The sequence below is a fragment of the Lichenostomus cassidix genome, chromosome 1Aa, assembly GCF_008360975.1.
Source record: "Lichenostomus cassidix isolate B80296 chromosome 1Aa, HeHo_3.0, whole genome shotgun sequence".
Lineage (NCBI taxonomy): Eukaryota > Metazoa > Chordata > Aves > Passeriformes > Meliphagidae > Lichenostomus > Lichenostomus cassidix.
In genome coordinates, this window is record NC_139480.1 from 52,388,685 (window position 1) to 52,400,503 (window position 11,819).

Below are 11,819 nucleotides of genomic sequence, written 5' to 3' on the forward strand. Positions count from 1 at the left end.
TTTTGTTTCTATTTGGCAAGAAAAGAGTTAATGGCTGATGATGAATCCTTTGTGCTGGGACGCTCCTGGATTGTGCCATTCTCACTGCCAGCCCAGGTGGGAAACTTCAGGGACTGTTTCTGATTATAAGAAAAATCATGAAAAAGATTTTTTTTTTCCATCTTGGCACGTCCATTTATTTCTCTTTTACTGAAAGCTCTGCAAAAACATCCAGGTTCTCACAGGAAACAGGCACCTGCCTGTTTGTTTTCTAGGAGGAAATGTGAGGAGTCGGATAAAAGGAGTTTCTAAATAACATGAATTGCTGGTCTGGTACTGGCCAGAGACTGCCTTGTATCAGTGAAAGCCTCTTGGTCCCTCTTTGCAGACCACATGGAAAATCAGCCCCTGGTTAGCAGGTAAGACTCAGGCATTTCCTTCTTGCAAAACGTTTGTGAATTAAAATTTCAGCACTAATTTACATATATGAAATTCCCATTGAAAAGTCTGAGTGACATTAAGGGGGAGCTGGAAGAAGACTCTGAAATTTAAAAGAAGTTGTCAGTTTTTAAAGGAAATTGCCTAAAGCAGTTGTTTATTTACTTATTTCAATCCCTTTATCTTTCATTAAAAAGCAAGTTTCACTGCAGCTATTTCTGCTCTTAAAATTTATTCAGAAACAGAGGAGGAGGAGGAGGAGGTGGAGGAGGAGGAAAGAATTTTTTTAATTTCCTTGTTAAATGCTTCCCCAAGCTATTCAGAGTCTTCCAGGTTTCTCTTCTTGGAGATACAGAAAGAGTAGGAGTGAGAAAAGCAATTAGAAATCAACATTTTTGCATGCAAATATTTTAGAAAAGTACACTTTCAATAGTGCTTGTGGCACTGGTAGTTAAATGTCTAAAAACTTCCCTGTGCAGTCCACTGAGGGCAAGCTATCAGGTATTTTAAAATGTATCTAAGGTTTTAAGTGCTGATTATCACAGAGGTGAAAATATCCAACTCCCAAAACTAAGTAAAACAACACAGGTCCCGAGAGCTGGTTTTCAGGACAGAGGCTTGAAGAATGACCCACTTACCCTCTTTCTAACAGCTTAATTCTTGAATTCCCCACAGCAGACATTTATTTGGAATCCTCCTAATTAGAGCTGCAGTGAATAAAATAATGCCTTGGGCTTGCTGTTGGATCAACAGGGGTTAACCTGCTCTGGGCTTTGTTACCTTCCAGTGAGCTGTGTAAGGAACAAAATATTAGACCTGTCAGTTCATTTCCATACTGGGGGCCTTGTACTGCAACACAAACATCATCTATAGTGGCTGAAGAATTAAAATGAGTTTGAAGCTCTCCCCACTCCATGTAACTCATCTATACTTCATGTGGAAAGGAGGATTCTAACCTTGATTCTAGCCTTCCTTGATTCTAACCTTGAAGGATAAAAACACAGTGAAAAATATTCTTATATATAGAATGCCCAATTTTTATTGCAGACAACCATACTTCTACCTAACTCTCTCAACCTCACTATCTAATCCACTGGGTTTCAATCAACTCGTGTATTGTAATATTTTAAAGCCTTTCTGGATGAAAGGCATAATGTGAGAATCTGGGATTAGACTTGGTCCTATTAAGAAACAAAATGTGGGAGTTTCAGGTTTCAGACCAGGAGCTTGAAAAATCATCTCCCAGCTGTGTTTTCTTTCTGACAGGCCTTTTCCAAGCTTAAGCAGAAAACCTTGTACAGACTGCTCAATATTCTTAAATTTATTAGGGGTAGAACTCTCTCTTAGCTTGAATGTAGGTTCCAGCCCTCTCCAGTCACAGAGAGCTCATCCAGTCCTAGATTTTCGCAAATAAAATTGTATTATTCTTGCAATCAAAACAGTGTAGGGAAGGGGAACAGATCTTCATCTCTGGCTGGCAGACAGAATTAGAAGTTTCATTTGTTAACAAAGAAGGCAAAAATCTACAGTCAGCAGATAATTCATTCGGATGCTAAACAGAGCTGTTTCTCTGTGCTGAGTGTAACAGTGCTCCTGAACAAAGTCAGGTGGAACAATGTGCTGAGCTTTCACCAAATCTCAAGGCTCCCTGCATGGTTTGGTCCGAGAAGGATAAGAGACACAAACAGGGGACCACAGAAACAAGTTCTCTGAATGAGTAAAAACAACCTGTCCCTTTTTTGTCTCAAAACCCATCTCGAAATTAATTAAGTTAGAGAACAGCAATAATAACTGCCATTATAATTGCCTGTAGCTCACAAAAGGGCTGCTTTCTTCCAGCAGCTGCCCAAACAGTGCCATGGGAATTGTCTGGAAGAGCCCATGCCCAGGCTCATGCCCCTGGCAGAGCTGTCAGCATCCTCAGCCCTCCAGGGATGGTCTGTGCAGTGCTGGTGCAGCCCTCAGTGCAGCCCTGGAGCAGAGGGCTGCTCCCTGAGACCCGACACGGGGCCATGGCTCTGCTGGTGGCAGTGGCAGAAGTGCTGCTGCTTCTGGCTCTGCCTGGGGCGTGCCAATCCCTCTGCTCACCCACTGCCTTTTACAAGAACTGCTGGATCCAGCGCTTCCCAGGCCTCCTGGTTGACCTGCGGGAGTCCCAGAGGAGGGGAGCCCAGCTGCTGAAGGGCTATGCAGAAATCTCAGCCCAACAGTGCAGCAGAACCTGCTGCCTTCTCAGGAATGGTGAGTGTGTCTTGGCAACATCGTGGCACTCATTGAAACTTACATCACAACATATGAAACCTATTTTTTGGGTAATGTTTATCTAAACAGTCCATTATTTGAAGAAGAAATAGAGGGGGTGGAGGGAGTATCTATAGATTTTTTTTGAGGCAGGAGAGCAGAAACACATTGTAACTTGCCCCAGCTTCAGTCCCATAGAAAGGAAATTGTTAATCTGTATTTTTTTAGAGGACTACACTAGGAACACATTAAGATCTTAGGGTCTGCTTTGAAATTTGAGGTCTCTGTTATAAAGCTTGTAGGCAATGCCAACATTAAAAGGGTGACTCTTCAGTATTTATCCCCATCTACTGTAGAGGACAACCAGTGACAGTGTTTCCAACAGCACTCTCTTCATGGAGTATGGAATCAGATTAGAAAATGGTGAGAGGGGAAGGCGGGGGACACACAGTTTGTCCTTCTCTGAAATATATGAATATTAATTTCCTTGGAGAAAGCATTCTGATTCTGTGTTTACACCATGTTTCTGGTACAAGCCAGGTAACAATAAAGTTATAGCAATAAATAACAGCAATTATTGAGCTGGCCACCCCTTTTCCCTAGCCTGGTAAACTCGGGCTCAGAATAAAAATAAGCAAAATCATTGTTTGTCCTAAGCCTTGTACTTTCGCTGTATCACACTGCACTGGTACTCTACAGAAGTATATTTTGGATGATACATGACATGCATGTCTGTGGTGCCTGAATTTTAAAAATTCTTTAGATCCCAGAAAAGGGGTTTGGATATGGTTTTGGAGGATGAAAGTGAGCTACCAGTTACTAAAAGAAGTCAATATAATTTTGATTATATTTTGAATTATGGGCAGAAATAGGACCTTGACAACCTGACAGTGACGTAAGTAAGGTAACTAGCAGCAGCAGTCCTGGGAAGAGTCAACTTCTGTCTTAAATAATGTGAAGTGAGAAAAATTACATACATTTCAGCAAGGTTTTTCCTATTTGGGCAACAAACCTTTTCTCATAGAAGATGGGACTGGCTACTTACAGAGATAATTAATGGCAACCCAAAATCTCCTTTCAATACTCTTGTAGAGTCAAGCAAAATTTGTTACAATCTTAACTAAAATAGAGACTTTAGAGGGCATTTCAAAGGGGTTTAAATCAGTTATTATTTAATGAGATACATGTGTAGAACTCGGATGGTTGTTCTAGTCTAGATGTAAAATAAGAATTTAAGTCCTCTTTTGCCTGTCTGCTCAATTAGTTTGTATGATAATGAGAGAACCACAGGATCTGGTCTCTCTTCCCACAGGATCTGGGCAGAGCTGCCCAATACAATGAACTTCTGATGTTAAATAACATCATAACATGCAAAATGCAATGGTCATTCTGCTGAGAAGCTCAACTTTATTCTTTATGGGTTCCAGTCTCCTGCAATCTAGCAGTGTTCTACCATGGAGCCATTCATAAGAACATGAACTGCTTGCACATGTCTTGCCCAGCTTTGGAAAGCTGCATTCTAAAGGTTGGAGTCGATGTCGTTTTGTACAACATCACAACAGGTAATGAAGCATTTCATTTAAAAAGGCTGAAAGCACAGCAGCTCTCAGAAATGTTAAAATGATACCAGGTCAGCTGCTGTGCTAGATGATCTCCTGAAGTAGCACACAACCCTAAAAAAGACAAAGACTTTTGTCCTTTTTCGTTAATGTACCTAGTTCTGAAAATACTTTCCCCCTTTCTTCCACTCAGTGAAAAAGGAGCTTGAAGATACACCCTGCTCTCAAGATTCATGTTCTGAGTACTTCATGAATACTGTGCTTGGCCTAAATACCCTCCCAGCTCTCAGAGACTGAGAGTGCAGGCTGCCACTGCTCCAGTCCCCAGACCCAACCAGTAGCAAGGCTGAACATTTATGATGAACAGTATGTTTCATGGGGCTGAACATTTATTTTCATTTCATTGCTGCACAAGGAGCACACAGGTAACACAGACAAACACATAAAGCAGACACACCAACACAGGGAGCACCAAAAGCCTCATCCTGCTTTTTCTGTTAGTTTAAATATGTAAGTGTATTTATATATATACACATAATAATAGTAAGTGTATTTTTATATATACAATGCAAAGTCCCCCAGCAGCCAGGCTGAGGTGCTCAGCCTGCCCAGTCTGGACTCCAGTTTCTCCAGTTGCTGTCACTGGGATGCTGAAGCACCCAGGGAGCAGCCTCCCTCCAGTTAGTGGTGCAGACTGTCCCTAAGCATCCCATAGTAAGTCCTGTGTAATTCCAAAATATACATCCCCTGCATCCCATATGTTGTCCCATAACCCAAGGCAGTGACACTTGCAATCCAAAAGGTGCTGGTGCGCATTATTTTGACTCCCTGCCCTGCCCCTGTTCCCGTGGATTCTTTTCGTCGGCGTGCAGAAAAGCTTTTATCCATAACCTAACATTATTCTAATTTAATAGGGATTGATCCAGATCTTCTCATTTTTGAGAAACTGAAATCCCAAGAGCCAAATGTTCACTCCTCAGTGAGTGAATCCGAGAGGCAACGAAGCACAAAGAGCCCTGAGTGTGGAAGATGCCAACCTCACAATGCCACCAGGTCAGGTTCTCCTCTGCTCCGAGCTCCATCTGCTGTCACGAGCCATGGCTTACCAGCAAAAACTTCCACCCCCAGCTGGAGCCTGACAGTGCAGAGAACTGAAGGTACTGCCTATTCCAGGGCAGAAACTTCCCCAGCAGACCTTGATCTTGCTGAGATGACAAGCAGCATGTCTGTCACCAGGTCAGACAAGACTGCACACTGGGCTTTGAGCCCCAGGCCTGCCGAGGGTTTCTCCCACATGCCCTCCCCTCCTCGCCTGAACAGCAGCAAGCAACAGCTCAATGAAACCAAAGGCTACAGCGGCAGGAATTCCACGTTGGATAATGAGGCAGCTGCCTGGGAAGCTGCAGCTTTGGGGGTCTGGCTGATTCCTGTTGTCCTTTGCTGCTCTCTCCTCTGCCTGTGCTGCTGCACTGTTGCCCTCACAGCTGGGCGCTACAGCTACAGGAAGGGTCACTATGAGCCTGTAAGGAGAACAACAATGGCCAGACAGTTCATCAAATATGCTCCTGTCAAAGGTAATCTGTGAAACACCATCCTGCCTATGGAATAAACAGGATCTTAAAAATGCATCCCATACACCAGCTGACTTCTCTTAGTGAACCAGTGATAATTGAGTGTAGAATGCTTCAGTTATGATTTAATTCTTGGCAGATGAAACACCACTCCCTGTCTCTCTAGGTAAGAAGCACCCACTCCCAGCTCCCACTGTTCAAGCACATTTTGCTTCATAATCTGATGCAGATTAATGTCTGACAAGCACTGTAACACCTTCCCTGACTGAAGACACCAGGTTCACTGCAGCTGCAGTGTTGGCACATCTGTGTGGCAGAGAATTATTTAACTAGATGAGAAATCCAACTATAATTATCTGTCTGCTTGCCTATTTGCTACCAAACGAATAAACATCCAATGTAATGCAGGAATACACAAGTGACTTATGAAATGGTGGTTTGGTTTGAAATGGTCAAAATCATCATGTTTGCTGCCAAAGAAGGGCTCATCAAAAAACCCCACACTTTAAAGAACATTGGATTTTTATATGACTATGAGTTAAGAAGCCTAAACCTAAACTCAGAGAAACATTTTGTAAAGAACTAGGTCTGTACTTTTGGATGCTTTTCTTCAAGCTGAATACAGCCTTTAAAATTCTGCTTGTATTCACTTTATCGTCTCAAGTGCTGTCAAAGAGAAGGCAATTCAAACTGCAAGACCTTGCAGCACTGAATTCCAAATATAATTTCTCCTGAAAATCAGGGAACATACTAAAATTATTACTGCCACATAATTGCATGTAGTTTTTAGGATACAGAATTCACATGCAGGTAGCTTAATCTAATTTAGATTAGAAAAAATATGTTCTCTTGACCTAAAAATTTCTCCATAGTTTCCGCTGGATAATGTGTTTCAGCTTTCTTAGCCTGGGGTTTTGCCAAGCATTGCTGAATATTAGTTATCTTCAATTACAGAGGAGTACACAGCCTATGTTAGAATTAGTTGTTTCATACTTCCCATTTTTATTTGAATATGAATTAATTCGTATTCAAAAAACTTTTTATTTTTGAAGACAGGTGAGTGCACAAGGCCTTCTTCTCCCTGTTTCACATAACAAAATTTGCAGTTTGAGACAGCAATATGTTAACACAATGCCCCTCCCTCATTAATTTATAATGCTGAAAAGAATGCATTTTTATTTAACTCATTATTTAATCATGATTATTTAATCAAGGATAGGGGAAGATGCTTAAATCCATAATGTATATATTTATGATCTATTGCTGAACTTGCAGCCACAAAAGTCTGTCTAAGGAATTTAGCTCTGACAGTATCAGTATGGAAACAAACTGTGAATGTGGGCAATCGCCACATTCTTCTCTGTACCATTAAGACATTGCTGTAAGACACATGCTGTATTATACATCCTTGAGGCTGAGAATACTCCCATGAAATGCTAACACAATCAAATGAAAAATCAGTTTCCCTTGCTGTGCTGTTCTTTCTACCAGACAATATTATTATTAGTAAGGTCAAATTGTTGTTTTAACTATGACTTCCAGAGTTCTACTTAGGTCCATTCAAATTCTGCGAAAAGCAAAGGAAAACTGGTTTGTCCTTTGCTGCAGAGAGGATTTTCTCAGGTGCTCACATGTCCTGAGTACACAAGGACAGCTCTATGGAGAAAAGCAAACTTAGGGATCTTGGGGTTTCTTCAAACATTTCAGGGCCTTGCTCCTGACAGCCTTGAGCACACCACTGGCTGCACAGAGTGGCTCCTAGGGCAGCCTCAGTGCAGGCACTGACAAAGCTAATTAAGGAAACAGATTTCTCCTGCACACATACTAGAACCAAACTGCCTCTGGAACACAGCCAGGCACGACTCCAGGCACCAGCCATACCATTCTCTTGAGTCAAACTGCACTTACTTCCTCAGTCGTTTTGGTTTCACGGCTGTTCAGAGAAGATTTGGAATTACACAGATGTACCGTTTCAAATGAGAATTTTAAACATTACCCTCATTGTCCCTGGATAATGGAGCAACCTGATAACAGCTGAAACTTTCCCCATATTAAGCTTCTGCTAAAACTTTACATTAATTAATACACATCCAAAAGGAAGGACTGCTAAACAACCAAGTTGATAAGTGCAAAATTGGGATTACAGGACAAGCATTTTCAGTCTTAGCTACAACTCTGGCAAATTCTCATAGGAATTAAAAAGCTGCTTTAAACTCAGTCTCTCACCATATGAAAACAATCCTGACCTAAGAAGAATCCCTCCTAAACTGACAGTGTTTTGGCAGTGGGAGCAGATGCACTCCTTGGCTGTATGTACACACAGAGCACACAGTGAGAAATCCCACAGGGAGTGAGTCCAGCACACAGAACACTGCAGGAATCAATTCCCTTCAGCTTTCAATGTCCTTATTCTTACACTGCTTCTTCCCAACGAGCTGCTGCCAGAGTCACATGGGCAGCTCTTTTATAGGTATGCAGAATCCTTAACTCCCTCTGCCCCTTCCAGAGAATGACTTTCTCTCTAAGCTGAAACTGTAGTAAGCCAGGAAGGTACAATAAAAGTAAGAATTATTTATGTCCTTTCAAGGTTTGGTAAGGTTTTTTTCTTAACTGTGGGAAGGCAATAAAATTGTCCGCAATTCCAATGTTTTAAATCAATTCCTTTCAAATACAAATTACCAAATATAAGATAAACATCCATATAATTCTTTCTCTGTGCTACATAGGATGCTACAAACTTTTTTCTCCTTGAAAAGCCTGGGTACATTCAGGAGAGAACTCAGCAGGCTTGAGGGTACCAAGACTCAGTCCATTCCTATTTAGTTACAAACCCACCTCAACAACTGTCATCATTCTTCCTGTGCCATGTACTCTGGGATCTTCTCAACAACTGCTAGTTCACCTTCCCACTACCATCTCATTTTCCACCTTATTTTACTCCATTATTTCAGAGAGAAGTGTTTTTGCACAGGATATTTGTTTGCCCTCATGGTGACAACCCAGAACCTCACACTGTCCAGAGTGCTTCAACACCTCTCCAAGTCAGACTACTTAGGCACCATTATCCTTATTTTACAGACAGGGAAAAATCTGAATGGCATTTGAAAAGCATTTAGAATTCTTAATTTTCAGACTTTTAATTAGAGGAACTGGGAGCTTAAGTAATTTCATTAGTTTTGACCCTGTTGCTCCAGGTTAAATGCCCAAAGAAGTTGTGTGAGAAATCAGAATGTAATTAAGCAGAGGACTGAACCAGGATCTCCCATGCTAAGAAAATACAGAACAAAACACTCAAGGTATCAGTATGAATACAAACATATTTTATTCAAAGAAAAAAATTCAAGGACAGGACTTAACTCATCGTCCAGTTTCATATTTTTGGTTCAGGTTCTGAATAATGATACATCCATATAATTTAGAAATATGACCACAATAGTTGAATATTTCTCTAATAATCAGGGGTGCCTGCACACTCTGCTCTCATGCTTCTATATTGAATATTTTCTTCACAGATTCCTTGTACTGAGACGTTATTTTCTGTTTGCCCTTCATTTTTAAGCGCAATGCCTGAGTTTCTGTAATTCTTATGCACTTCAGATGTGAGCAGCTTCTTGTTAATGACATTCCTGATGCTCTCTGAGGCTTTTATTTGAAGCAGTGTGTCCAAAGCATTTTTCTGAGAGCAACTATTTTCCCAGATATACTCTTCTGTGTCTTCCTCAGACTTCTCGCTCTCCCACTTCTCAATTTTCTGAAAGAAAATACGCAGCCTTAAAAACTACTCAAGCCAGTAATAAAGTGACAATAAGTTGAAGAAACTCACCTCTCGTAGCGATGCACTTCAAAAATGGCATTCATTGTGGAAGATAATTCCTCCTCTAGAGTCCAAGGCTTTTAACTCAAGCCTGCATGAGCAGGATGAGTTCCTTTCTCCCACTCATCAGGTTCTTTATGTGTCTGGTGGATACAACTGGGTGAGTCAGAGTGGGAGGAAAAGCTTATGGACTATACATAATGAATAACTAAAAACTTTGCAAATGTAGTGATTTTAAAGAGCTGTAAGCACTCAGTTCTGGAAGCAGCCACTGAGCTATTATGTCCCTAGCACAGGATTCTGGTCAGGCTGCACTGGCTGTTAGAGGAAAGTGATACAGTGCCTAATGAGCAAACCATGATGTGACTCACGAGGAAAAGCACCACCAAAAAAATCCATTTCTTCTTCCTGCAAAACAAATTGCCCCTCAAAAGAATCTCTATGCACAAGATGCTAACTTTTACTTAATCAGTGCTGCAAGATTAGACAGGATCACAAGTTGGACAGTGACAGAACACAGCATCCCAGTGCCTATAAATACACTTTTTCTGTACAAATTCTGTCTTTCAACATTTCTCCAGCAGGCCTTCAAAGATTGTTTAAGGAATATTTCAAATATTATAACCTACTATTTTTGTATACTCTTTATTGTACTTTCGTAAATATAGATGCTTCTGGGATAAATCTGCATTTTTATGTACTGAAGGCTGTATGTTAATTTGTGTGTTTATAATTATTTAGTATTTTACTGATGAAACCAGTATGTCCTATCTTTAAATTACTTCAACCATATAACAGTCACAATTTCAAATATTGTGGGTTTATTTTTGCTGTTCATGTTTTTTTTACAGTTGTTATAAAATCATGTCTAAATAAAACTTGCATTGCTCTGGAAACAAATTCAGAGAAACCTTTTAGTAAAGCATTGATATCATATGAATTTTTCCTTTTTAAAATCACATGCAAAAAGGGCTCTTCAGTAAATTTTTGGCTATGCTTTGCAGAACCAATAAAACCCTTGCAAGTCATGGGAGGAGGGTTTTTGTTTTTGTTGTTTGGGGTTTTTTGTTTCTTTCCGGGGGGGTGGGGGTATGTGAGGTGGGTGTGTGTGTTGGTATTGTTTTTTTAATTTGCTTATTTTAAAGTATTCTTTCTCCTAAGCTTCAAGACTGCTGCAGTCAAACCACAGTATTCAACAACCATCAATTAAGACCCAAGAATTTTTTCGCCTACAACTCTGAGTGCTTGGATTCTTCTATATGAATTTAAAACACTTTCCAAACTGCTGTGTCCTGTACCTGGTAAATGGAATTTCTTGTCCTTTGAATCTGAGTCCAAATGTTTAGTCAGCAGCAGCAATTCACACTGCTCAAAGGTTCACATGACAGACATTAAACCCTGGACACAATAAATGACAGGAGTAAAAGGACCTTATTCAGTTCCTGAAAGGCTAAAAGAGGAACAAAAGGACATCCTGTAGCCCTGTATTGCTAAAACATTAATGGAATAAGTGGGTACAGTGAACTGTTCCTTGTATGTTTGATAAATCCTGCAATGCGGGGTGGAGATTTACAATTTTAAATTAACAGCATCATCCTGCTTTACACATCCCTTGTTTATCTGCAGAACGGCTATCCAAGACATTATTCCCCCAAACTCCAGAAGAATTTTCAAGCCAAAGCCTCTCCCACAGGGATGGGGTTTCTCAAGAGTAAGGAAATATGGGGATCACTCCTGGCCACTCCCTGGACTGAACTCATGTCTGAAGTTCAAACAGAAGACCCCTGTGAGGCTTTTAAACACTTCTAAGTCACAGCAGAGACAACAAGGACTAATGACAGTATTACATTTATCTCTTCAGGAAAATCCATCTCTGCACACAGTAACTCACAGGATTTGGAAGATGCTTGCTGATAAACAGATTAGGATTTCCCTACCTCTTCTGAACAAGATAAAGCAAGATTTAAAGCAAGTGTTAAGTATTTCTTGGAATCCTTCCCAGCAGAATGATGTTGACAACATGGATTTTAAAATAAAAGCTGACTACATGGTGGGAGGTGAGGGGGAAGGCAGGAAGGGATTTGACAGTAGAGGGAGATTTCCAAATCCATTCATTTTTGCAAGCTAACTGTATCCAGTGAAACTTAAAATACCTTTTCAACACAATTTATTGCAAGTGAAAAGTGGCTGTAGAATTATATAGGCAATTGGAAACAT

At 40.6% G+C, this 11,819-nt stretch overlaps 1 protein-coding gene across 1 annotated transcript; it reads left to right on the forward strand.

Moving 5' to 3' along the window:
- Nucleotides 1–214: 214 nt before the first annotated feature.
- On the forward strand, nucleotides 215–9,386 carry MANSC4 (MANSC domain containing 4). The gene is made up of 4 exons (XM_085048968.1): nucleotides 215–398; nucleotides 2,257–2,658; nucleotides 4,086–4,220; nucleotides 5,132–9,386. The coding sequence occupies exons 2-4, from the start codon at nucleotides 2,352–2,354 to the stop codon at nucleotides 5,800–5,802; spliced, it is 1,113 nt and encodes a 370-aa protein (XP_084905094.1). The 5' UTR covers nucleotides 215–398; nucleotides 2,257–2,351; the 3' UTR covers nucleotides 5,803–9,386.
- Nucleotides 9,387–11,819: the final 2,433 nt, after the last annotated feature.